The sequence below is a fragment of the Panthera leo genome, chromosome B1 (assembly GCF_018350215.1).
Source record: "Panthera leo isolate Ple1 chromosome B1, P.leo_Ple1_pat1.1, whole genome shotgun sequence".
NCBI classification, from domain to species: Eukaryota; Metazoa; Chordata; class Mammalia; order Carnivora; family Felidae; genus Panthera; species Panthera leo.
Genome location: NC_056682.1, coordinates 86,558,562 through 86,585,011, shown reverse-complemented (window position 1 = coordinate 86,585,011; position 26,450 = coordinate 86,558,562). Strand labels below are relative to the sequence as shown.

Sequence of the window (26,450 nt, the reverse complement as noted above, 5' to 3'; positions counted from 1 at the left end):
AAATATGCTACCAATAGCGTGTAGCAATATTTCATTTGCTACATGAAATCCATGTAAGAATTTCCGGAACTTGAATGCTAAAACCTTATTTATGACCCAGGAAAAAGGTGACAGGATTTGAGTTAGCAGCTAGAAAAACAATGCTCTAGTCCCAGATTTTTCCTCTGGACAACATCTTACTCGACTCACACTTCTTATTCCCAAGGAGGGTTAAAGAAGAGCAAGAGTTGAAAACAATATAAAATAGAAGATCACTACATATATGTTTATTGATTTATGATGCATGAGAATATTTTTTTGTTTACTTTTGGCGGGGGAGGGGCAGAGAGAATCCCAAGCAGGCTCTGCACTGTCAGCACGGAGCCTGATTGGGGCTCCAACTCAGGAACTGTGAGATCATGACGTGAACCAAAACCAAGAGCTGGATGCTTAACCAACTGAGCCACCTAGGCGCCCCCATGCGTGAGAATATTATACAACAAATTTAGGATCTGGAGAGGGATGTGGTTCCTGATGTACCTGTGAATTTTTATTTAAAAAACAATCAGAAGCAATGACAAAATGTTAACATTTGTTAAATCTGAGTGACAAATATATAGACTTTTTAAATGTTGTATTTCTATAAATTTCAAACACTTAATGATTAAGACATACAAGTGTCAATAGAGAACATCTTAAGTATATGAAGTGGGAGAATTTTCACTCTACATATCCCTTTCGTAGTATTAAAACCGGGAGGCTATTTATTTATTTATTTACTTATGGCAAATTTTTTGGGAAGAGGCACTTTGGCAATAGCGATATGCAAATACTGGAGGTAAGATGAACGAACTAACCATCCTCCTCCTCCTCCTCCCTTATATACACTTAAGCGGAACAGGCCACGTTCGGTATCTAGTCCGATCTTGCCTAGTGCAGCAGTTCTCTAGTATCCTTGCCTGATATTCCGGTTTTCAAGATTTGAAGATTTCTGGTGATGGGGAATTGAACACAGTATTAAGCACTAGCTTTAAGCCAGCTCCAGTGGAGTCAATGTCCCTGAACTCTCCCTACCCCAAGGAGACCCAGTCATTAACTCTTTACTGTATGGAATCACCAACTAAATAAAACACTTTAACTTTCAGATGCTTCTTTGGCAGTACAAATATGGCGCTTCGGATATAGCTATCTTTCCAGGCTCACCTTAAGTAATAAACTAAATCACCGATACTCCAGCCATGCCCATTTAATTGGTAAAGCTCTCTCACGGTTTTCACACACCATTAAGCCTCTCCTTTCCATATCTGTTTCTAAGTCCCCCTGGGGTGAAGCCTTCTTTCCTTTCCGCCTCTGCTTCTTAATTAGGCACTTCACGATCAAACGCAGAACTTCTTGAACGCCTGCATTTTAGCACTTCATGATGTGATCATTCAGGCTGGGAAAATCTACCCAGTGAATGAAAGACTACTCTAGCAAGAAAGAACAGAAAGGCTATTTCTGAGTTGGAGGCGGCCGTAAAACGCAGCCAACCAGCCCTCTGCGCCTCCAAGACATTCTGAGGGAAGGGATGGGCGGGACCTGCCGCGACCCTCGCGGCCTCCGCCCACCGACCGGCCTCCAGGTTTCCCAGCAATCTCTAGGACAGAGGAGGTGGGGAAAGGAGGTCATCGCGCCTGCGTGCTAGGAGATGTGACCCGGGTGGGAAAGCCCTCCGCGTCCGCCATTTTGGCTACCTCTGTCGGTCTGTTCAGTTACCACGTGAACCGCCGACGGAGACCCGTGGGGGGGGGGGGGAGGCGGCGGTAGCATTAAGTGAGAAAGGAAAAAAAGACAACGAGGGGAAGGGGGTGTCGGGTTGGGCGACGCGGTGACATTCGAGGCCTGGTGGCGGCGGTGGATCAGGGCAGTTAAGGCTGAAGCAGCCAAGGGACGGCGGCGGCGGCGGCGGTCGGACAAACAGACTGACCGAGCCGGGCGGTGGCGGGAGCAGCGGGAGGAGCCGGAACGATGCCGGCCGTGAGCCTCCCGCCCAAGGAGAACGCGCTCTTCAAGCGGATTTTGGTAAGTGTGGGACTCCGGGCAAGCAGTGGGGAGGATTTAGCCGGTACACGGGCCTGTCACCCCTAACCTCGGCCCGGCGGGCACCGAGCCACCTCCGCCAGGAACCCCGCCTTCGTACTCGTAGTCAAGCCGAATGCACCCCCTCGTCCCTTCCCTGTGGTTCCCACTTCACCCCGCGCGCCCCCGGCCACGGGCTTCCTCCTCCTGTTTCCACGCTTCGGAGGCTGTGGTTCCGGACTAGGCCCTGTTCTCCTAGCTTCTAGACTGCAGGTTTTCACCCGCCCCAAGTGAAGGGAGGACAGGCCCGGTCTTTAGCAGGGAAACGGGCAACACAGGCAGGAGTCGCGGCCGGGGCGGGGGGGGGGGGGGTGGTGGTGCGGGAACGCTGCCGGCAGATCAGGGTGGCTCCCTTGGAAGGAACAGGTGGTGCGGATGCGGCACAGCTCATTCATTGCCCAAGCGCGGCTCTCTCTCCATCGTCCGTCCCTCCCTCTTCCTCTCTTGATATTCACCTGTCCCCGCCCGGCCCGGGGTCACTGAATGACCTGGAAGGTGGGAAGGAAGGGGTTCAGCAAAGGAAAGGAAGCTTTCTAAACGATTCCCTTCTTGTAGTCAGTTTCATACTTGAGTTTGCAGATTCTCGGCCTCCCTTTTTCCCTCCTTTCTGGATGGAGCTGGGAAGGGGCATTTATTTCTTAGTTTCCGAGCGGGAAACAGCCCCACCCCGTACCCTACTCGGGAGGTGGGGCCCATTGCGAGGGGGCGGTCTAGCTGGAAGTGAAAAGTTTATGCACTTTTTAGTTCAGATGTTCTAGATGCGGCTTTTTTTAGGGACTGAAGTGTATTAACACTGATGCAAAATTTAGCAAAGACAATATAAGAGCTTTTGAGATGGATCTTTTTGACGGTAGTTCGAATTCACTTATTCCCTATATTTCAAATGTGTGCAGTTTCTTTTTTTGATACCTTTAAAATGCAGTTATGTTTGGAAGGACTGTTTACATTGTAAAATATATCTTGTAGCCTTGGCACTATAATTAATACATTGTGGCACATTTTTTGTTTGGCATGTAGTGTGTGGGTTGCCCCTTCATGCAGACTTTTGTTTGTGAAAGGATTAACTGTTTGCAAAATTTAAAACAGTGTGCATGAAAGTGTTAGCTTTTTTTTTCTTGCAATTTCAGTTTACATCACTTGTTTGAAAAATAGAACTCTGGGGATCTAGTTTTCTAGAAATAGGAGTAATCCATGTTGAATTAACTTTGATTTTTTATTTTATTTTTTTAAATGATTTTCTTTACACACACACACACACACACACACACACACAGCGTGAGCGGGGGAGGGGCAGGGCAGAGAGAGAGGGAGACATAGAATCCAAAGCAGGCTCCAGGATCTGAGCTGTCACCACAGAGCCCGATATGGGGCTTGAAGTCACAAACTGTGAGATCATGACCTGAGCTGAAGTTGGATGTTTAACTGACTGAGCCACCCAGGCGCCCCGAACTAACTTTGATTTTACAAAAATATGCGTATACCTTATGGAGTTAGTCAATTTTTGTTGAAATATTTATCAGAAAGTCATATCCAATACCACATAACTTTTACCTCGAAATCCTTATTGCCATTTTTGTTTTGTTTTGTTTTACGAATAATGAGTGTAGATGGGACTATAACATAGTTTTAACAAAACAATTTATTTACTTTTACATTTTTTAAAAGACTAACTGGTGTGTAGGTTCAACTGTAACAGTTTTAGGATAAAAATTTGTCTCAAATCTTTCTCCTCAAACCTGTTTTGGGAAAAAAAAAAAAACTCAAGAAGAAAAGTTTAGAGAATACAAGGAACAGTCATAAACTCTTTACTTAAACTTAATGTGTAACATTTTGCCAGATGTGCTTTTTCTCTCTTCCCAAAGTAAGTTGCAGACATATTTCATCCTAAATGCTCCAGCAAGATTTTTTTGAGAATAAGGACATTGCCCTGAATAACCATAATACTGTTAACAACTATTCCCTAATACTGTGGAATATACAGTTCATATTCAAATTATCCTAGCTGTTAGGGTAGCAGTTTTTAAAAAAGCAAACTTTTAATTTTGATATAACTAGATTCACATGTAGTCGAAGGAATAACACAAAGATCCCTTGTACCCTTTCCCTAGTTTCCCCAGTGCTAATGTCTTACAAAATTGTAGTTCAATATGGTAACATTGATGCACTCTACCAGTCTTATTCACATTTCTCCAGTTTACTAGTACTAATTTGTGTGTTGTATTTAGTTATGTGCGGTGTTATCACAGTGTAATTACATAACCACCACTACAGTCAATATGCAGAACAACAGTTCATCTGCACAAGGATCCTTGTTGCCCTTTTAGAACCACATCCTCCACCTCCTTCCCATCCCCTCTACCCCCAGACTCTGGCAACCACTACTATTCTATTCTCTATTTCTATAGTTTAGTCATTTGAAGAACACTTACTGAAAAGAATCATACAATATATAACTTTTTAGGATTAGCCTTTTTTCTAATGCAACATAATTCCCTTGAGGTTCATCCAAGTTGTTGGATGTATCCATACTAGTCTGTTCCTTTTTGTTGAGTAGAATTCTGTGATATAGATGTACCACAGTTTAACCATTCATAGAATAGCAATTTTTGAATAAGCATTTTACAGTTTTTTTTCTGGTTGGGATAGTTGGGCAAAACCTTTAAGTTCATTGCTAAAATCAAAGTGCTAAAGGATTTATTGTGATAAGGTATATGCAGAAGAAATGTGAAAATTACTAAAGAAAAGGGTATATAATGTCCTTATTCTGTTACATTAGGAATGAAGAAAACATTACTAAACAAAAGTATAGTTAGTATTTGCTCTTTCAAAACTGCTTTTGCTTCCTCGGTTTTTATGGTGTATTAGCTCTTTTGATTTTAAGCTCCCCTCTCCCCCCCCACCCCCATCTGAAAAGTTGGGCATACTCTAATGAGTGCAATAAGTGTTGCTAGGTTGGTAATTGTTAAATCATTCCAACAGTATTCAGTTTTTGAGCTGCTACTTTGTTAGTTGTACCATACTTGCTTATAGTAAATTTGTGTAGAAAATGAAGTTAGTTTTTAAATATTTGAAACCTCAATTTCAAAATAATGAAGTATGTTTTTGCCTCAGTTTTTCAAAGGAAACTTCTTATACACATCAGTTTGCAAAAAGTTTCTGTAATAGATTTGCCTGGCTTGTTCTAGTTTAGTTGATCTCTAAAATTCAGTTTTGTTGCATATTTGGCCCCTTTTTTTCATATATTACTTAACTGTTTTCTGCTAAAGAATTGTCATAAGTTGGTCAATGTCTGCAAATGTGTCTTGTCTATAATTTGGAGAAAGGTCAGGGAGTGAATTTAATGGGATCTATATTATGTTGGAGTTTAGTTTATTTTTTTGAAATTTATTTATTTATTTAGAGAGTACACACAGGAAGGGGGGTGGGGGGGGGGGAAGAGTAAGCAAGAAAGAGAATCCCAAGCAGGCTTGGTGCTCACCGTGGAGCCTGACTCAGACTCAGAGCTTGATCTCATGAACCGTGAGATCATGACCTGAGCTGAAACCAAGAGTCAGATGCTCAGCCGACTGAGCCACCCTGGTGCCCCTGTAAGAGGTTAGTTTAAAGAAGAGTTTTTTGTGTTTACCAGAAAAAACTGGTGTTTTTGTGTTTGTATTTTTGTGTGTGAATTTTTTGTTGTTGTAATTATACACTGTATTAACAATCTGGGAAACTTGAAAGTCGTTAGAAAATTGTGACTTTGCCCCCTCTTGATGCTGTTTATCTAAATAGCTTGGGGGTGTTACCAGATCTTTACACCACTCTTGTAGGATCTAGGTTAAGGGTAGGAAAAATGAGGTTGCCAGGGTAGGATGAAATTCACACATTTTTATTTTTATTTTATTATTTTAAATATTTATTTTTAGGTTAGTGCAAGTGGGGGAGGGGCAGAGAGAGGGAGCAGGATCTGAAATGGGCTCTGTGCTGACAGCCTGACAGGAGTGAGCCTGATGTAGGGCTCCAACTCACAAACCATGAGATCACCATCTGAGCTGAAGTCCGAGGCTCAACTGACTGAGCCATCTGGGTGCCCCTACACCTTTTTGGATTTTAGCCTGTTTGGACAAATTGAATACACCCTAATACCTTGCAATCAAGTGTTGGCCAGTTGGTGACTGTTGCTGCTGCTTTCCTCTCTTCAGATGTTAATGTGAGCTGTAAGGGCAAAAAACCTAAGTTTGGAGTACTTAAAATATTGTACATCCTTAATCTATTTTTGGATTTTGCCTGAATGATTTATGTTGTTAGGTAAAAGTCTAGAGAAAGAATTTTTCTTCCCTAGAAAAGTGGTAAGAGAAGTCAGTATAGCATGGTGATATTATTTGTGATTTACTGAAAACTTACCATTTGTACTGCACAATAGAACTTTCTGTGATGATGGAAATGTTCTGTATCTGCTGTGTCCAATATGATAGCTATTAGCCACATGTGGCTGTTGTACATTTGAAATATGGCTAGTGCGATTGAGGAACTGAAATTTTAAATGTAGTTAACTTAAGTTTAAGTTCAAATAGCCATATGTGGTGGTATATGGTTACCATTTTGGATAGTGCACTCTGTGGGTCCTTCTTTATTCTCAAAACTTCTCAAGGTGGGTCGGTTTTTATTAAGGAAGCGGGCTGAGATTAAGATTAACAGTTAAGTGTTAGATTCAAGAATCTGTTTGTTATTTTAGGGCTTTTATACCCATACCTACCTGCCTATTGTTTATCCATTTGTTGGGGGGTGGGGTTGTGTAGGGAAAGAGAGTTTGTTAATAAAGGTTTTGTAATAATTGTCGTAAGTCGCTAGATATATTGTAGATACCCACACATCGTAGGTAAATTATTTCATATGATTTATTGCCTTTAAAAAAGTGCTCTTTTTACATAACTTAATGACACTTAGGTTGGATTTAGTTGCAGATGAAATTAAGATTAGGAGTTGTTAAGTAAATTTCCATATGTACATGGAAGGTCAGTTGACTTAAATTTCTACGTGACAGTTCTAGTTTTGCAACCGAATGTGGACAGTCACCTTGAAATTGGTTTTAATATGCTTTTGCCTGTACTGCATGTGTTCAGAATGTAACAAACAAAAAACAAAGAAATGGAAATAAAGTTTTACCTGCTAAGAAGTCCTTTTTCTTTTGTACACAGTAGGTAATCAGATGTTTAAGCTGGAATAAATTTCCCCTTGAAAGTGTACTAGAAAAGGAAATGCAATTTTGCTATAATGTAAATATACTATGCTCTTATAAAATACACAAAATACTTTTTAAAAAGTCTAAAAATCTTAGGAAAAAACCTTTGATAATGTAGCAAACTCAGTGCTTTGTTTTCCTTTATATTTCTGCCCTAAATCCTTTCTGGAATAGAATGTAGTATGAATAAACAGATAAAGGTATGTTTTTATTTAAGTTGACAAAGCATATATTTTTTTAAATGGTTTATTGCGTGAGAAACCTGAAATGTCTCAAAGCGATTTTTTTGGGGGGGGGGGGTTAAGAGAGTGGGTTAAAGTACTTGTAGTACTTGGAGAATAGAGTACTCTGGTTTGAAACAAAAAAAGATTGTGGCGCCTCTGGTGGCTCAGGTTCCTGAAGTCGAGCCCTGAGTTGGGCTCTTCTTTGCTGACAGTGTGGAGCCTGCTTGGATTCTCTCCCCCTCTCTCTGCCCCTCCCCTGCACATGCCCCCTCCCCCTTCAAAATAAAGAAATAAACTTAAAGAAAAAAAAAAAGCATTGACCCCAGTTTAGTTTTTAATGCTAGTAGACAACTCTACATGTTCAGAAAAACATACAAAAGCTTAATAGGGAACTGAATTGAATGTTCAATTCTGTAGGTATTTTGAAGGCTTGCCGACCTGGGTCATTACTGGGGATTACAATAACTTAGTTATTTGATGATAGTAGAATTGCTATGCCAACTATTACTTTGAAGTACTGGTTAAAAGACAGTTTCCACAGAGGTAGACATGGTGCCCTGTGTGGTTGGAGGACTGGAGAACTACTGGCCAACCTGTTTTAGCTGTAGGGATCTCTTTGTTTAGTGTGCATTATTTCCTTTAATACTTGTGCTTCTGACAATGTAGTTCTCACAGATCATTGATTCAAATATATCTTCTTTGTTCATAAAAGTGTTTTTGGACATAAAAAGCTAGGTTATATAAGGGATCATATGCAAAGGACTGTTTGTTCAGAATTTTCTTTCCTATATACCTGCATGGCACAATTCTTCTCTTAGAATTCTGTTCACATGTTCTCTAAATGTTGTATAGAGGCCTTCCTTACCCAGAAGTCCTTCTCAACTCAATCTTATTTTCTTCCTTACTTCTGTCTATATCACTTTCTCACCTATGGCATATGTGCAAGTAATTTGTTTTATCATGTCTTTTTTTTTTTTTTTTTTAATGTTTATTTATGTATTTTGAGAGAGTGGGGACGGGTAGAGAGAGATAACCCCAAGTAGGCTTCACCCTGTCAGTGCAGAGCCCGACGCAGGGCTTGAACTCACAAACTGAGATCATGATCTGAGCCGAAATCAAGAGTTAGACACTTAACCAGCTGAGCCACCCAGGTACCCCTGTCATATGTCTTCTATAATTAAAATGTAGGTTCTATGTTGATAGGGACTTTTTTCTGTTAATTACCATACCCCCATTTGTTTGAGTAATGTATCAAAGTAGATATTGAATTAGTATTTGTTGCACAAAATGAATGTTAAAACAGTGACGAGAGAAACCTCTTTGGATTGTGTTCTTACATAAAGATTTTTGAGAAAGGGAGTTACTGGGCCTTGGCATTGTAGAATACATTGTTACATGAGGTAATGGTAGGATATCAGGCAGAACCTGTATTACCCGGTAAGACCTTAGAAGTTTCATTTACGAATGAATCATACTATTAGTTTGTTTACATGCTCTTTCTCCAGTCACAGAAACATAATAAGAGGAAATTTTATTGTTTTTCTTTTGGTTGTTTTAGCATTGGAGGAAAAATGGCATCTGGATTAAATGAGGATGTTTGTCGTGAGGAGCCTGCTGAATCAGATAGTAAGGCTCAGTCATCTGTAGTTTCATAAAACTCTACAACTGATTCCAACACAGATTGGGGGTGAGGACCAGTGCATATGATATTATAAAACAGGGATATAAAATGTTAGAAGGAAAAATTTTGTAGTTTAGAGTTTTAGAGTTGCTTTGTGTTTTTCAGAAAATGTAAAAGATCAGGTTGAATTTTTGGAATTGGAAAGGTATGCTGGGAAGCTGGTATGGCAGAGCAAGCCACATAAGTAATCATTGAGCCTCGGCAACCATCAGTATTCACATGTAAATACAACTTTGTTGTCTATTTATAGAGAGAAAAATTTAAGATTCTTAGTGAAAAATAGTTCTGAAAAAAATGTCAGTTGCCAGCACTGATGGTAAGAAAAGCAACTGAAGAGGTTTAAAAGAGTGATGTTTTGAATATAAATACTAGGGTTTGGAGAGGAGGGAATTTTATGTTGTGATTGAAGTCTTTTGAGAATTTCCCTGGAATGTCAGCTTTACACCTAACTCCTAAGCTGTTTTACAATGCATACTGTACAAACTTTTATTGAAGTTGTAACTTTCAAAAAACTGGTTTCAAAAAACTAGTTTAACTTGTTGCATGTGTTTTTCCCCCCTTAGGTAAGATAGGAATTACACTGTTTACTACTTAATTTGGAATTAAAATAATTCCTCAAGATTTTAATTTAATAAAAGCAATCTTTTTGGGCTATTTAAAGTAAAATAAAAATTGTAGTGTAGAAATAAGTGATGGAGAGGTTAATGTTTTTGTTACCTGTTATGCTGTATTCCACTGAAAATTTCCTTGCTTTATATAATAGGAACACATTTTCATTTGAGATAATTTGAAATTTCTACCAAAGCCCACTGGGGAAATTGTAACATCATAATTTTATTTCAAGCCAGTGATTTTTTATTTTTTTATTTTTTTAAAGTAAGCTCTAGGTCCAACTTGGAGCTTGAACTCAACGACCCTGAGATCAAGAGTCACATGCTCTACCCACTGAGCCAGCCAGGGGCCCCTAGCCAGTGATATTTATAATCTTAAAGATTCCATTTGAGGGGCGCCTGGGTGGCTTGGTAGGTAGAGCATCCAACTCTTTGGCTCCAGTCATAATCTCACGGTTCGGTTTGTGGGGCCCTGCAGGACTCCCTGCAGGACTGCAGGCTGTTGGTGGAAGCCTGCTTGGTATTCTCTCTCTCCCCCTCTCTCTGTCCCTCCCTGCTCTCTCAAAATAAACTTAAAAAAAAAAAAAAAAAAAAAGAAGAAGAAGATTCCATTTGATTTCATCATGTAGGAGATTATTTAGACATTCTTGTGTGTCATCTGTAAGAGTTGTTTTATCTAGATCTTGTATATAGAAGGAGAAATGAAAGTTTGCTTTGAAAGTATAGACCTAGGAAAAAGCTTTTAAGGTTGGTTGTTCCAGTTTAAAAAAAATTTTTTTCCTTATTCTAATGGCTTCCACTTATATGGTACTCTATTTTTCAGAGAGATCTCATTGGAGATTACAAGATTGTCTTTGATTATCAGTGCTTTGGAACAGAGTCAGAATCTTCAAGAGGGGAAATGAAGTAAACTAGCATTATTGAATTTTTTTAAATTAGAGAGAGCGAGCCTGCAAGAGCAACCGCAGGCATGAGCAGTGGGGAGAGGGGCAGAGGGAGAGAGAGAATCCCAAGCAGGCCCTATGCTCTGCACTGACTGCAGCGGACTTGATCCCACGACCCTGGGACCATGACCTGAGCTGAAATCAAGAGTTGGACACTCAACCAACTGAGCGACCCAGGGGCCCCTATTGAATATCTATTTTGAGCCACATTTTATGCTAGGCTTTTCTTTTTTTTACATTTTTTTTTAACGTTTATTTATTTTTGAGACAGAGAGAGAGACAGAGCATAAACGGGGGAGGGTCAGAGAGAGGGAGACACAGAATCTGAAACAGGCTCCAGGCTCTGAGCTGTCAGCACAGAGCCCGACGCGGGGCTCGAACTCATGGACGGCAAGATCATGACCTGAGCCGAAGTCGGCCGCTTAACCGACTGAGCCACCCAGGCGCCCCTATGCTAGGCTTTTCTTACACATTAGTTGATACAAATGTTGCATCTCTCCTTTGAGGAAATTGTAGTTAAGTATAGACAATACTTATAATTACATTGTTAAAAGTAGATTTCAGTTGCTTTATATACAGTTATTTGTGCTGTATTAGGACAAATGGGTTCCTAAAAGTCACTGCACTATGCAAAATCATGCAATAAAAATCACAGGGCTTATGGAAAAAATGAGGTTAGCACAACAGTCGAAAATTTCATTAGTGAAGGAGTGTCTGGGGGCTCAGTTGGTTGGGCGTCCAACTCTTGGTTTCAGCTCAGGTCTTGATCTCACTGTTTGTGAGATCTGTGAGATTGAGCTCCGTGTTGGGCTCTGCCACTCTCTCTCTGCCCCTCCTTCTCTCTCTCTCAAAAATGAATAATAAACTTAAAAAGTTTTTTCATTAGTGGAAAAAGCAAATAGAACTGAATTTAAATGATAGCAGAATTTTTGTATGTTAAATAGTTAACAAATACATAAATAATATAGAGTAATTGCTGCCCTTTGTCTTGGAAAAGACCAGAAGTTTGATTTTTGGGAAGTGTCAGGATTGCAGAGGTGCCTGGGTAGCCCAGTCAGTTAAGCTTCCTTTTGGGTTTTGGCTCAGGTCATGATGTTGAGGTTCGTGAGTTCAAGCCAGCACTGTGAGTGTGTAGCCTGCTTGGGATTCTCTCTCTCTTTTCCTTCTCTCTCTCTCTCTCTCTCTCTCTCTCTCCCTCTCTCAATCTCTCCCTCTCTCTCTCTCTCCCTCTCTCCCCGCCCCCCCCCCCCCCACTCACTCTCAAATCAGTAAACTTAAAAAAATGTTAAAAAGAAGGATTGCAGCTTATGAATTATTTTGAAGTAATGGAAGGAAAGTTGTCTGCAGTCTGAGGGAAAGTTGTAATACCAGATACGGATGTGTGTGCCTAACAGCCAGAACTGTTGTAGCTGGTAGATGTTTGAGGTGTATGTCTGTCCTGTACATGCCTGTGTGGCTTATTTCAGCTGGGTGCAGTTTTCTTTGTTCACCTAGTACTCCTGGTAGACAAAATCCCACTGAAAAACAGTCATGAAATTTGAAATGTAGTATGTTCAAAATATTCCTTAATATGTTAATCATGTTGTAACAAACATGTATTTTCATAGCAAGCATTATAGCAGAACTGACTATATGCATTGTCTAACCTAGTGCTACAGTGATCACACAGCCTAAGTTTGGGTAACTTCTTTCCCTCTGGCATGTGACTGTTTACTAATAAGCAAAAACTTCTTGCATTTAGTGTCTGAGCTAGTGTCACATTCTTTGCCATCTTAGTTGCCACTAAGAAGACAAACTTACTTCAGTATTTTCTTTGTTAAGGAGAAGCTTTGTTCCAGATTATCAAAAGTTTCAGGCTAATTCATTTTATTTTTAAAAAGTGTTTACAGGAAAACCTTGGTTTGCAAGCATAAATTATTCCAGAAGCATGCTTGTAATCCAAAGCACTTGCATATCAAAGTGCATTTGCCCATAAGAAATAATGGAAACTTAGATGATTTGTTCCACAACCCCAAAATATTCCTATAAAAATTATTACAATACTGTAATATAATACAAAATAATAAAATGCAAAATACAAAGAAAAATAAATTAACCTGCACTTAACCTTTGAAAACCTATGTAACTAGTATGAGGGAGACAAGAAACAAGAGGGCTGTTGTGTAGGACAACTTTCACTGCCATCACTAATGGAATCACTGCTGTCTCTTGGCTCAATGGAATCTTTTTCTGCATGGGGGCTATTGTGTATGCTTGCACACATGTTGACTACGGTATAGTTTTAATAAACTCTCGTCATATACTGTTATACTGTGTTTAATGTAACTGGCAATAAGGCAGCAGAGGAAAGGGTCTATATCTGCCGACAGCCTGACCTAGAATGAAGCAAAGCACTCCCAAGCTTATTCTTCTATGGGAAAGCAAAGGACTGTCCGTAGGTGCTTTGAAGTGACAAAAACTACACTAGTGCCTGTTGTGGGCACCTTCCGACATTCTGAAAAATCATTGATTTCTGCTGAACATCATGGCCTGAGACCAAGTATCCAAGCATGGGAGACGATCACCCACAATCCTGCAATGAAAGGGAGAGGGAGGGAGGGGACCATTGGTTCAGTTGTGATCATGTGACATTTGGCATCGCGTACTCGTATTGCAAGACATCGCTCATTTATCAAGTTAAAATTTATTAGAAATGTTTGCTCGTCTTGCAGAACACTCACAGAACAGGTTACTCTTAATCCAAGGTTTTACTGTATTTATTTAATTGGAGAGAGTGAGCTTGCAAGCATGAGTGGGGGAGGGGCAGAGAGAGAGAGAGGGAGAATCCCAAGCAGGTTCTGCTGTCAGCACCCAGCTGGACAAGGGGTTCCGTCTCACTAACCGTGAGATCATGACCTGAGTTGAAATCAAGAGTCGTATGCTTAACTGACTGAACCAACCAGGCACCCCAGGCTAATTCATTTTCAAGATTTTTTGGGGGGAGATGATATTTTATTTATTAAAATTTTTTTATGTTCAAAAATGTTTTTAAAGTTTGTTCATTTTTTGAGGGGGGGGGGAGGGGCAGAGAGAGAGGGAGACACAGAATCCGAAGCAGCCTCCGGGCTCCGAACTGACAGCACAGAGCCTGACTTGGGGCTTGAACTCAGGAACTGTGAGATTGTGACCTGGGCTGAGGTTGGATGCTTAGCCGACTGAGCCACCCAGGTGCCCCTATGTTTATTTATTTTTGAGAGAGAGAGAAAAAGCTTGAGCGAGGGAGGGGCAGGTAGAGAGGGAGACAGAATCCAAAGCAAGCTCCAGGCTCTGAAGAGGTCAGCAGACCTCTGTGTGGGGCTTGAACTTGGGAACTGCAAAATCATGACCTGAGCTGAAGTCAGAAGCTCAACCGAGGCACCCAGGGATTTTAAAATATCCTAATATTTTAAAAACAGGAAATAAAATATTACACATTTTTTCAATTTGTGTGTGTTTTTTAAATTCTTAAAAAATGTTTATTTTTGAGAGAGAGGGGGACAGCATGAGCAGGAAAGGGGCAAAGAGAGAGGGAGACACAGAATCTGAAACAGGCTCCAGGCTCTGAGCTGTCAGCACAGAGCCCAACATAGGGCTCGAACCCATGACCTGAGCCAAAGTGGGATGCTCAACAGACTGAGCCACCCAGGTGCCCCTTCAATTTGTGTTTTGAAACAATTTTGATATTCAGTGGAGGGAGCCTGGTGTGGAAAAAACAGTAGCAAGATTCTGGGTTTGAATCCTGGCTCTGTTTTATCCCTTACCCTTTTTAAGACTCAGTTTGCAAATCTGAGTAAAAAGATAGAACAGTACTTTTCTGACATACCTCACTGGTCAGGTAGTGAGATACATATAAAAGTACCTGGCAGACAGTAAAGCATGTGAATTAGTACTTGCTTTGTTGCAGGTTTAGTCTATTAAGAACTTCTGTTTTTTCATTTATTTCATCTTTGTTTTATGTTGTCCTTATCATGTGTCTTATAAACTGTTTGATGTTTTTATTTTGTATTTTTTTTGGTATTTAGGAAGTTTTATATTTTTGTTTTGGTCAGTTAACTTTATATTTATACCTTTGAAGATTCCCCTTGTCCTCTTTTTCCTTTTTGTCTTACTTATTAGGCTTCTACTATTTGATTTGTTAGGTTTATTTTTATTTTCATTATTTTTTTTTATGTTTATGTATTTTTGAGAGAGCGAGCATGAGCAGGGGAGGGACAGAGAGATTTAAAGCAGGCTCTACACTGACAGCAGCAAGCCTGATGTGGGGCTCAAACTCTAGAACTGTGAGATCATGACCTGAGCCAAAGTTGGATGCTCAACCCACTGAGCCACCCAGGAGCCCCTGTTTTGTTAGCTTTAAATTAAATCCATTGAGGGGAGTCTAGCTGGCTAAGTCAGTAAAGTGTGTGATTCTTGATCTCAGGGTTGTAAGTTCAAGCCCCACGTTGAGTGTAGAGATGACTTAAAAGTAAAATCTTAGGGGCGCCTGGGTGGCTTGGTCGGTTAAGCGTCCGACTTCGGCTCAGGTCATGATCTCACACTCCGTGAGTTCGAGCCCCGCGTCGGGCTCTGTGCTGACAGCTCAGAGCCTGGAGCCTGTTTCAGATTCTGTGTCTCCCTCTCTCTCTGCCCCTCCCCTGTTCATGCTCTGTCTCTCTCTGTCTCAGAAATAAATAAACGTTAAAAAAAAAAAAGTAAAATCTTAAAAAAAAAAGTAATAGGATTTGAAAAAAATGAATCCTTTGAGTCTTATTTTCTTATGTGTGAGACAGTGAATGAGCTTATTCTACTTTACTGTTTTTTTTTTTTTCATGTCTCTTTTTCCTTTGACATTTTAAAGTTATTTTTGCTTGGTGAGTGTATGTCATTTTATGTACTGTTCTTTCACCCTCATCAATACCTTTGTTTTAGATTTAGTTATATGATTAAATATAGTTTATATTCACCAGCAGACCTTTAGTTGAAGTTTTCTCAATCTATTGATTGGATGAAGCTTATATACACTAGAAATTCCTGAGCAGTGCTTGTGGAAATCTCTTAAGTTCTTACATGGTTAAACTTTTTCTCTAGCCTTGATATTTGAAGGGCAGTTTGGCTGGATTTAAATTCTTTGGCACACATCATCTTTGGTTTTTTGAAAATATCGCCCTGCTCTTATCTTACTTGTATGTTGCTGGTACCACCATAATTTCTTTGTAGATGATTTAGCCTTTCTTTTTAGAGATCTGAGTGGTTTTTCTTTATCTGTAAAATTGAATTATTTTACTTGGATTATGTCCCTGTGTTGACTCTTCTGGATATATTTTCCCTGGTACATGGTTTCAGGTTGGGAGAGCACAAGCAAGAGAGGGTCAGAGAGAGAAGGCCAGAGGATTCGAAGTAGGTTCTGTGCTGACAGGCTGACAGCAATGGGACCGATGTGGGGTTCAAACTCAAGAACTGCGAGATCATGACTTGAGCTAAAGTCAGACACTTAACCGACTGAGCCACCCAGGTACCCCTAGATCATATATCTTGAAGTTTAGTCTTCATTTCTGAGATGTGGTTGTGTTTTTCCTGTTTCTTTAGATCAGTCTGTACCTGTTTTATATTTTCCTGTTTGTCCATTATTTAAAAATTTGAACATCTGATTTGAGGTGTTCTTTTATATTTTCATCTGGCATATTTAATTATGCTGTAAGATGTACAGTATTATTTATTTTTAATTTGCCATGGAATCTTATATTACATGTTTCCTTTTTTTTATCACTAGGCTTTTTGGTGTGTTTTCATCTGCCACAGGGTTTTTTACTTTTTTTATTCTGTATACATAACTTGGTATAAGTGCTGGGTTCTTTTTTCTGTTCAGGTTATTTGTGATGGATTTTACTAGGCCAATAGTATACATAGTTTTACTTTTGGAGTGAGGTTTGAGTGACTTCTCAATCTCTTAGTTCAAGAGAGCACCCTCTTGTTGCTACAGTGAATTGTTTTTTAAATAAATATGTCTCTCCCCTGCCCTTTCCAGTTGTTCTATCAATATTTTAGTAGGGTCCTCATCTTCAGTGGCTTCTTTCTCTATCCAACCTTCAAATGTCAATTCCTTCTAAGGTGGCTCCTTCTCCTTGAAAGCCATGCCTTGCTTAAACTGCTACTTTGGTCTTTTTTGTTTTTTAAGTTTTTATTTAAATTCCTGTTAGTTAAAATACAATGTAAGAGGCGCCTGGGTGGCTCAGTTGGTTAGGTGCCCGACTTCGGCTCAGGTCGTGATCTCATGGTTCGTGGGTTCGAGCGCCGTGTCGGGCTCTATGCTGACAGCTCAGAGCCAGGAGCCTGCTTTGGATTCTGTGTGTCCCTCTCTCTCTGCTCCTCTCCCACTCATGTTCTGTCTCTCTCTGTCTCTGAAAGTTAAATAAACATTAAAAAAATTTTTTTAAATACAATGTAAATTAGTTTTGGTTGTACAGTATAATGATTCAACACTTGGATATATCACCCAGTCAGTGCTCATCACACAAGTGCACTCCTTAATCCCCACCAGCTGTTTATCCCATCTCCCTACTCACCTTCCTTCTGATAGCCATCGGTTTGTTCTCTATAGTTAAGACTCTGTTTCTTGGTTTGCCTCTCTCTTCTCTTTTTCCCCTCTGTTTTGTTTCTTAAAGTCGACACATGAGTGAAATCATATAGTATTTATCTTTTTCTTACTGACTTTTTTCGCTTAGCATAATAATACTTTCTAGCTCTCAGGGGCTCCTGGATGGCTCAGGATGGCTCAGTCAGTAGGCTGACTGACTTCGGCTCCGGTCATGATCTCACAGTTTGTGAGTTCGAGCCCTGCTTCAGGTGAGCTTGTGCCCGGCTTTGGGTTAGTATGAGCCCTCCTTCTCTGTCTCTGCCCCCCTTGGGATTCTCCTTCTCTCTCTCTCTGCCACTTGCTTACTTGTGCCCCCTGCTTCTCTCTCAAAAACAAAACAAAACAAAACAAAAACCTCTCTAGCTCCATCCATGTCATTGCAAATGGCAAGATTGATTCTTTTTTATGGCTGAGCAATATCCCATTGTGTGTATATATCACATATCCTTTATCCACTCATCAATTGATGGGCACTTGGGCTGTTTTCATAATTTGGCTATCATAGATACACTGCATCAGGGTGCATGCATCCCTTTGAATTAGTATTTTTGTATTCTTTGGATAAATACCTAGTCGTGCAATTGCTGGGTTGTAAGGTAATTCTATTTGTAACTTTTTTTTTTTTTAAGATTTTATTTTTAAATAATTTTATACCCAGTGTAGGGCTCGACCCCACAACCCTGAGATCAAGAGTCGCATGCTTTACCAACTGAGCTAGCCAGGCCACCCCTATTTTTAACTTTTTGAGGAAGCTCCAGATTGTGTTCCACAGTGGCTGTATCAGTTTGCATTCCTACCGTAAGTGCAAAAGGGTTTCCCTTTCTCCACATCCTTGCCAACACCTGTTGTTTCTTGTGTTGTGTTGTTGGTTTTAGCTGATCTGACTGTTGTAAGGTGATACCTCATTGTAGTTTTGATTTGCATTTCCCTGATGGTAAGTGATGATGAGCATCTTTTTATGTGTCTGGTGGCCATATGTATATCTTCTTTGGAAAAATGTCTGTTCATGTCTTCTGCCCATTTTTTAATCGGATTATTTGTGTTTTGGGTGTTGAGTTTTGTAAGTTCTTTATATATTTTGTAAGTTCTTTAGATAAATACTAACCCTTTATTGGATTATGTCATTTCCAAATATCTTCTCCCACTCAGTAGTTTGCCTTTTAGTTTTGTTGAGTTTCCTTTGCTGTGCAGAAGCTTTTGCATGTTGCTCTCCATTTTTCCCAACACCATAGTCAAAGAGATGGTCTTAACAGACTCTCTTAAGTCTCTTCTTTTGACTCCCAGTAGCCATTGCTCTTCATCTGTCATGTCTCTAAATACTTCCCTTCAGGATGGGGCCACCTTCTGAGGGTGAATCCTAGTTAATAGAGATATTCAGTCACCACTTAGACCCTGTGGTATTAATCTTTTGGACAGTTCCCATTGGAACTTCTTGTATCGGATGTTTATGCACTTATATGTAAATTGGAATTTTTTAGTGGTTTCATCTTATAGTGCTGGCTTTGGGTGATTTTGTTTGCTGTTTGTTCACCTGTATGGTTTTTATGAGGATTTTTGGAATGTTTAGAAATTAGGGAGCAGACATTCTATAAAGAGTTAATTTTTGGTTTTACGTGCTATGCTTGATAATGGTGCTTTAAAAAAATTTGCAACTTGTGTTTTATAATTGAGTAATTGGTTATATTTGTTTCCGTGTTCTCATAGCCACTCCATTGTTTTTTCAAACTCTTCTGGGAGTATTTATCATTGAAGTAATTACAAGGTTCTGTTATATAACTGATTATCAATCGTATATATATGTGTATGTATATCTTAAGTTTTATTAAATTTTTTTCTATCCTTAGCATTAGAGTTCATAGCTTATAGCATTTCTTTATCAGAGGTCCTCATATTAAGCAGGAATCCTTAGTCTTCCTTCAACTTTTTTTTTCCTCAAGTGACATCATTTAATGTTAAAAAAAAAAAAAAGATAAAAACACATTTTACAGTGCATTAACAGTGGTGTAGTGTCCAGAAGCAGATGGTGATGGTCACATTGAATTCTGCTAGTAAGACCATATCTAATTTAAAAATGGGTCCAAAAGATACAGACCAGTGACTCCCTCAGGTTGATATGCCATAAGAATATTGGTATAAAATTCCCACAGACCTTTCTTTGTTTTATTTTGAGACTATGTACTTGTTACTTTTAAAATACTGAAATACCTTTTGTTTGGTGAAATATTAGAGACAGATTTTTAAAAATGGTTTACTGAGAAAAAATAAAATTTAGCAACCTCATTTAAATTATCCAATTTTTGTTTTTGAAATTTTGCTGGTTTTGAAAAAATATGTAAGTATGGAAATGGTATTTTATCAACCTCACAGAGTGGCCCTGATTGTTAAAGTACTTAAAACTTTCAGGTAAGGAACAGCTAAAAGAACAAAGATGTTTAGCTTGAAAGGGAAAACTGAATTCTTACAGACCTAAAATGAATAAACAGAAGTTAGAAGGAGCTAGTGTTTGCCTTGGTATATCTAAAAACATTTTAATAAAGAGTGAGCTGGCAGTAGACATGAGCTATGTGACCATTCACACCAGATGATGTTTAAGGTCTCTTCCAACTAAGAGACTATAAAATAGCCTTGACTTGTTGAGTCTTATCTCAGTGGGTCTTGTTTTTGTTTTTTGTATAAGTAAGAGAAACATTTTTTAAAAAACAGTATAAAACTAGGAGGAGAAAGGTTATCCTTAGAATTTGTTTTCATGGTTGTTGTAGTTGTCCAGAAATTATATGATATATAAAGGACGACATATTGTCTACAAATTGAAGTTCCAACTAAAATAATTTTAGGAAATGGAGGATAAAAGTAGAGATTCTGTGTTTCCTTTAAAAATTTTTAAAAAAATATTTTCTTTTTAAATTTTTTAATGTTTATTTTTGAGAGAGAGACAGACAGACAGACAGACAGATGGTGAGCAGGGGAGGGGCAGAGAGAGAGAGGGAGACCTAGAATCTGAAGCAGGTTCCAGGCTCTGAGCTGTCAGCATAGAGCCCAATGTGGGGCTCGAACTCACGAACCAGGAGATCATGACCTGAGCTGAAGTCAGACTCTTAACCGACTGAGCCACCCAGGCACCCCTAAAAAAATTTTTTTTTAATTAAAATATAATTTGCAGTAAAATGCCCAGGTCTTGATTGTACTGTTCTTTTAGGTGTCTTGAGGGTACTTTTCTGCTCGTTTTGACAAATGCATATACCCTTGAAACCCAAGCCCCTTTCAAGATGTAGAATATTTGCATCATCTCAGAAAGACCTTTTGATCCCCTTGATTAAATAGTTTAATTCAGTTTCTGCTTTCATATTTCTCTGCATTCAGTGAAGCTGGGTTGGGTCTAAATATTGTAAGCTGTAACTGATATCATAGTGCTTTATTTAACTTTAAAAGAAAATCTGTTTTTTAAGTTTATTTGTTTTGAGAGAGAATGCGAGCAAGTGGAGGAGGGGCAGAGAGAGAGAGGGAGAGAGGATCACAGGCAGGCTCTGCGCTGACAGCAGATGCAGGGGCTTGATCCCAGGAACCATGAGATCATGACCTGAGCTGAAATCAAGTCAGATGCTTAACTTACTGAGCCACCCAGGTGCCCCCAGCCCCAATTTTTTTTTTAAGTCAATTCTACCCCCACCATGGGGCTTGAACCCACAACCCCAAGATCAAGGGTCACATGCTCCACTGACTGAGCCAGCTAGGTGCCCCTTTTTAAATATTTTTATTGAATGCTTACTCAGGTTCTTTATATATATATTTGCATTAAAATTTTTTTTAATGTTTATTTTTGAGAGAGAGACAGAGTGTGAGTGGGGGAGGGGCAGAGAGCGAGGGAGACATAGAATCTGAAGCAGGCTCCAGGTTCTGAGCTGTCAGTACAGAGCCCCAAGTGGGGCTTGAACCCATGGACTACGAGATCATGACCTGAACTGGAGTCAGAGGCTTAACTGACTGAGCCACACAGTTGCCCCATATGTTTGTGTTTAACTCTCACCTGCACCCTGCAGGATGGTTGATGATTTTGTTGAGGCTATAGTTAGGCCAGTGATACAAAGCTGTTTATTAAATGGTTGCTAAGATTTGAACTCTAAACCAGTGTTGTCCAATAGAATTTTTGGTGATGATGGAAATGTTCTGTATCTGAGTTTCCAGGATGTTCCACTATTCACGTGTGGCTGTTGAACACTTGAGGTGTTGATATTGTGACTGAGGAGCTTTACTGAAGAATTTTAATTTTTATTTAGTATTGATTAACTGAAATGTTAAATGGCTACAACTTTAACCTCTGACTCTTAAGGCTTTATGTGCTCTTTCTCTATACCTTTCTGCTCGACGGAAGTCGAACTTCTAAAGTAGCTCCAGTACACTGGTACTAAGTGCTGGTCAATAAATGCTTCTTGATTTGATTTTGGCATACATAAGACTCATTTTCTTTTTAACTTTTTAATTGTGAAAAATTTCACACATACGAAAATAAAACATTATGAACCTATGTCCTAATTTTGACAGTTACCAACTTTTGGTTCATTCTTTTTCATCTGTGACCCCCATCCCCTGGATTATTCTGAAAAAATACCAGGCATCATTTCAACATGGTTGACTTTTAAAGCCAGATTTGGCTTTTATCATTTAGCTTAATTTGAGGATTCATTCTTTTTAATCAATTTCAAAGAATGAAAGGTTTTTTGGATTAGCTGAAGGAAAGTAATAGAAGGATATATATATATATATAGAGAGAGAGAGAGAGAGAGAACCAAAGAACATCATGTAATCTTAATGCCAAATCTAAATTGTATGTACAGTATTTGCCTAGTTTCTTAATTTGCTCTGTTGTAGTTCCCACTTCTAAGGAACTGTTTTTTTCTGTAACAAGGATTTGGAAAAAGATGAAGTTTCTTTCTGCAGTAGATAACCTTACATAGTTATATAAACAGCCAGCTCTTTTAGAGATTTCTTAACCTCCTTCATATTCTTATCAGTGAAGTTAGAGATCACTTTTCTAGGCAGAGCAATGGAATAATTTTCAGTATTACAACAAAAGTTCTGTTTCTTAACATTGTCGGTTTCATTTCTATGATCTCATGGTACCATAGTGCCTCACCTCAGTCATGGTGCTGATCAGCTGTGCTGGGCCAGAGAGGATCCACTTCTGGGATTCCTCTGGCACAGTTGCCTAAGGCTGTGTTCATTTTTTTTTAAATTTCTTCTCTCTGTTCTTGAGATGGGATAAATTTTATTGATTGGTTTACCAGTACACTGAATCTTTCCTGTTGTCTCCATTCTGTTATTGAGCTCCCATGATGAGTTTTTTTCCTCCTACCAAAACATGTGTTGTACGGTGTTCAGTAATTGCTTCCTCTGGTATACTTATTTATTATTCTTTATTATTTTTAGAGAGACAGTCTTAGCAGGCTCCATGCTGAGCATGGAGCTCAGTACTGGGCTCGATCCCATGACCCTGGGATAAACCTGAGCTGAAATCAAGTCGGTCGGTCATTCAACCTACTGAGCCACCCAGGTGCCCTACCTCTGGTATTTTTTTTATAGTAGCTAATTTAAAATCTTAAATGTCTCCTTTCTACATTGGTATCTGCAGATTGTCTTTATCCTTGCAAGTTGAGATTTTTCCTGTTTCTTCACATGCCACATAAGTTTGGATTTTATCCTGAACGTTTTGAATATCAGCTTGTCAGGCTCTGGGTCTTGCTGAAATCCTATGGAGAATGTTAATTTTATTTTAGCAAATCTGGTTAGGTTCAGGCTGCAAGTCCCAACTGTTTCAGCTGGGGTTCTAATATGAGTTCAGATTTTAAAATCTTTGTAGTCATTTTTGGATCTGTCTTGCTGATGTTTCACCCCGTAACTAGTCTGGGTCCTGGACAGTGTATCTATTAATTCAGTTCTCAGTCTTTGGTATTGTGAATAGGATCAGACCCATGCATGTGCAGTTTAGGGGTTATGAACCATGGAGTTCATAACTAACTTTATGGAGTTGCCTTCTCCCAGTTCCTCCTCTGTGATATTCTTGATATTTTATTTCCCTGAGCCTCCCCTTTTCACCTGGCTATAAAGCTGGGGTTCTAGTTGTTTCATTGTACTATGCACTTTTGTGATTATGCCTTTGATTGGCTAGAGCTTTATCAACTTTATTGATCTCAAAGAACTAGCTTTTGGTCTCACTTATTTTGTCTATTTTTTGTTTTTTTCTGTTTCATTGATTCTTCTCTTAACCTTTTTTACTTCCTTTTTGTTTACTTTGAGTTTAATTTGCTCTTATTTTTCTAATTTCTTAAGGTAGAAGCTGAGATAATTGGAGACCTTCTTTTATAATGCAGGCTTTTTTCTAACTAGTTGTATAACTTTCTCTTTGGTTGTTACTTCTCAGCAGTTGGATGGTGATATGCCTCTCTGTTCCCCTCCTCCCATCTTTTTTTCAGTTTATCTTACTTGGGTTTGTTGAGATTCTTGGATCTGTGGATTTAGAGTTTTCATCTAATTTGTAGTTTTTTATATTTTCCCTCCTTTACTCTTTTTATCCCCTTTTGAAACTCCTGTTACATGTATGTGTTAGACTATTAGACTTCAGGTCATTGAGTTTCTCTTTTTTCTCTCCCTGTTCTCCCCACCCCATCATTTTCCATTTTGGACCATTTGTGTTACAGATGTTCAGGTTCATTGCAGTCACTTTAAGTTCTCTCAGTGGTTTTATGTTCACTGCACTGGCTTTGAAATTCACTGTATTGTCTAATATTTTAAGCTCATATGATTACCTTTTAATTTTTTGGTACTTTTATTCAACAGTGCTCCCCCTCCCCCTTTTAAGAGAGAGAGCACTCGTGCCTGTGCAGGTGAGGCAGAGGGAAGAGAATCTTGAGCAGGCTGCATGCCCAGCACAGAGCCCAAGACAAGGCTCGTTCTCATGAACCTGAGCTCTCATGACCCGAGCTGAAATCACGAGTTAGATGCTTAACCAACTGAGACACCCAAGTGCCCATACAATGTCCATATTTTTTAAGTGTCCATTTTTCTTTTCTTTTTTAATATATGTGTATTTTTAGCTTTTTTATCTTCGTAATCTCCATATCCAACATAGGGCTTGAACCCACAACCCCAAGAGCAAGAGTCGCATGCTCTGCCAGCTGTGCTAGCCAGATGCCTCTCTTTTCTTTCTTTCTTTTTTATTTAATTTTTTAAAAAGTTAATTTATTTCGAATGAGTAAGAGCAGGGGAAGGAAGGAGAAGAGAGAGAGGGAAAGAGAATCCCAAGCAGGCTCCACACTGAGTGCAGAGCCCAGGTTGGGGCTTGTTTTCATGAATCCTGACAGCATGACCTGAGCTGAAATCAAGAGTTGAATGCTTACCAAACTGAACCACCCAGACACCCCTTTTTTTTTTTTTTTTAAGTAAATTCTTCCCCCACCGTGGGGCTTGAACTCACAACCCTGAGATCATGAGTTGCATGCTTGGGGTGCCTGGGTGGTTCAGTTGGTTAAGTGTAAGGCTCTGTGCTGACAGTGCAGAGCCTGCTTGGGATTCTCTCTCTCCCTCTCTCTCTGCCCCTCCGCCTGCTCAGATGCACATTCTCTCATAAATAAATAAACATTAACAAATTTTTTTTAAAAAGTCGTATGTGTACTAGCTGAGCCAGCCACGTGCCTTCCTTTAAGTTTCCATTTTCCAGTTTTTGTTTTTTGATTGTGTCCATGTTTTCCTTTCAATCCCTTAATATTACCTAATAGCTAATAGCTAATAGTGTTTTAACGTGTTTGCTACTTCCATCGTCATTATTTTTGAGTAGTTGTTGATTTTTTATTTCCTATAGGTCGTGGATCATAATTTTCAGCTTTACATTTCTAATAATTTTTGTTTCTCATAATACTGGAAATTATAGACACTAGGATATTAAATGTCTGGATCCTATTGTCCTTTTGAAGAGTTTTGTTTAGATAGACCATTAATTTGCTTGTGCATCAGCTTTTCTCCAGGGCTTGTTTTGAGGCTTTGATAAAAGTGGGTCTAGATTAGCCTATTCCTAAGGTGTGGTCTTTCTGGGTCTCTACTGAATCTTTGAGTATTTAATAAAGTTTCTAAATTGATGTTAGGAGCTCTAATACCTACTCCCACCCATGTATGAGTACCAGTAGTTGTTCAGCTCATGATACTTGATAGTTGTCTTTTGCTTAACTTCAGTAGAATCTTGCAATGAGCCCACTCATTGGGCTTAATATTTGACTAAAGATATTTGTGCAGATTTCTGAAGCTTCATCTTTGTACAGTTCTCTCTGGGACTCAACCCCATAAATTCCAGCTGTTTGAGCAGTTTCTAACTCACATTTGTCCTTAAATCAGTGAGACTGCCATGTTCTGTTTGGCTTCCCCTTCCCTATTCTATAGTCTGGAAAATGCCTCTAGGCAGAGAAGAGGATTTTTTGGGGGTTTACCTTGTTTCCCTTCTGAGATCTTAGTCCTGTGTTGGCTCTCATCCAACAGCTGAAAATAGTTACTTCATATTTACTTATTAGCTTTATGCTTGGCAGAAGTATCATCTTTCATATATATATATATATATATATTTTTTTTTTTTTTTTTTTTTTTTTTTTTACATTTTTATTCAATTTTGAGAGACAGAGACAGAACACTAGCGGGGTAAGGGCAGAGAAAGAGGGAGACACAGAATCCGAAGCAGGCTTCAGGCTCTGAGCTGTCAGCCCAGAGCTCTGTGTGGGGGCTCGAACCCACAAACCGCGAGATCATGACTTGAGCCGAAGTTGGATGCTTATCCATCTGAGCCACCCAGGCGCCCCTGAATTTTTTTAAATGTTAATTTATTTTTGAGACAGAGAGAGAAAACAAGTGGGGGAGGAAGAGAGAGGGGTGGGAACAGAGGATCTGAAGCAGGCTCTGTGTGCTGACAGCAGAGAGCCCAATGTGGGGCTCAAACTCAGGAACCGTAAGATCATGACCTGAACCGAAATCGGACGTTTAACTGACTGAGCCACCCAGGTGCCCCC

General features: G+C 39.3%; 1 protein-coding gene across 2 annotated transcripts in view; it reads left to right on the top strand.

Annotated features, from left to right (window-relative positions):
• The first annotated feature begins 1,687 nt into the window (after positions 1 to 1,687).
• NAA15 (N-alpha-acetyltransferase 15, NatA auxiliary subunit) overlaps positions 1,688 to 26,450 on the top strand; it is an 83,985-nt gene continuing 59,222 nt past the window's right edge. For both annotated transcript variants that reach the window (XM_042935449.1, XM_042935448.1), the window contains exon 1: positions 1,688 to 2,040. In XM_042935449.1, coding sequence (XP_042791383.1) covers positions 1,987 to 2,040 — 54 coding nt within the window. In that variant the 5' untranslated portion in view covers positions 1,688 to 1,986. The remainder of the gene's footprint in view (positions 2,041 to 26,450) is intronic.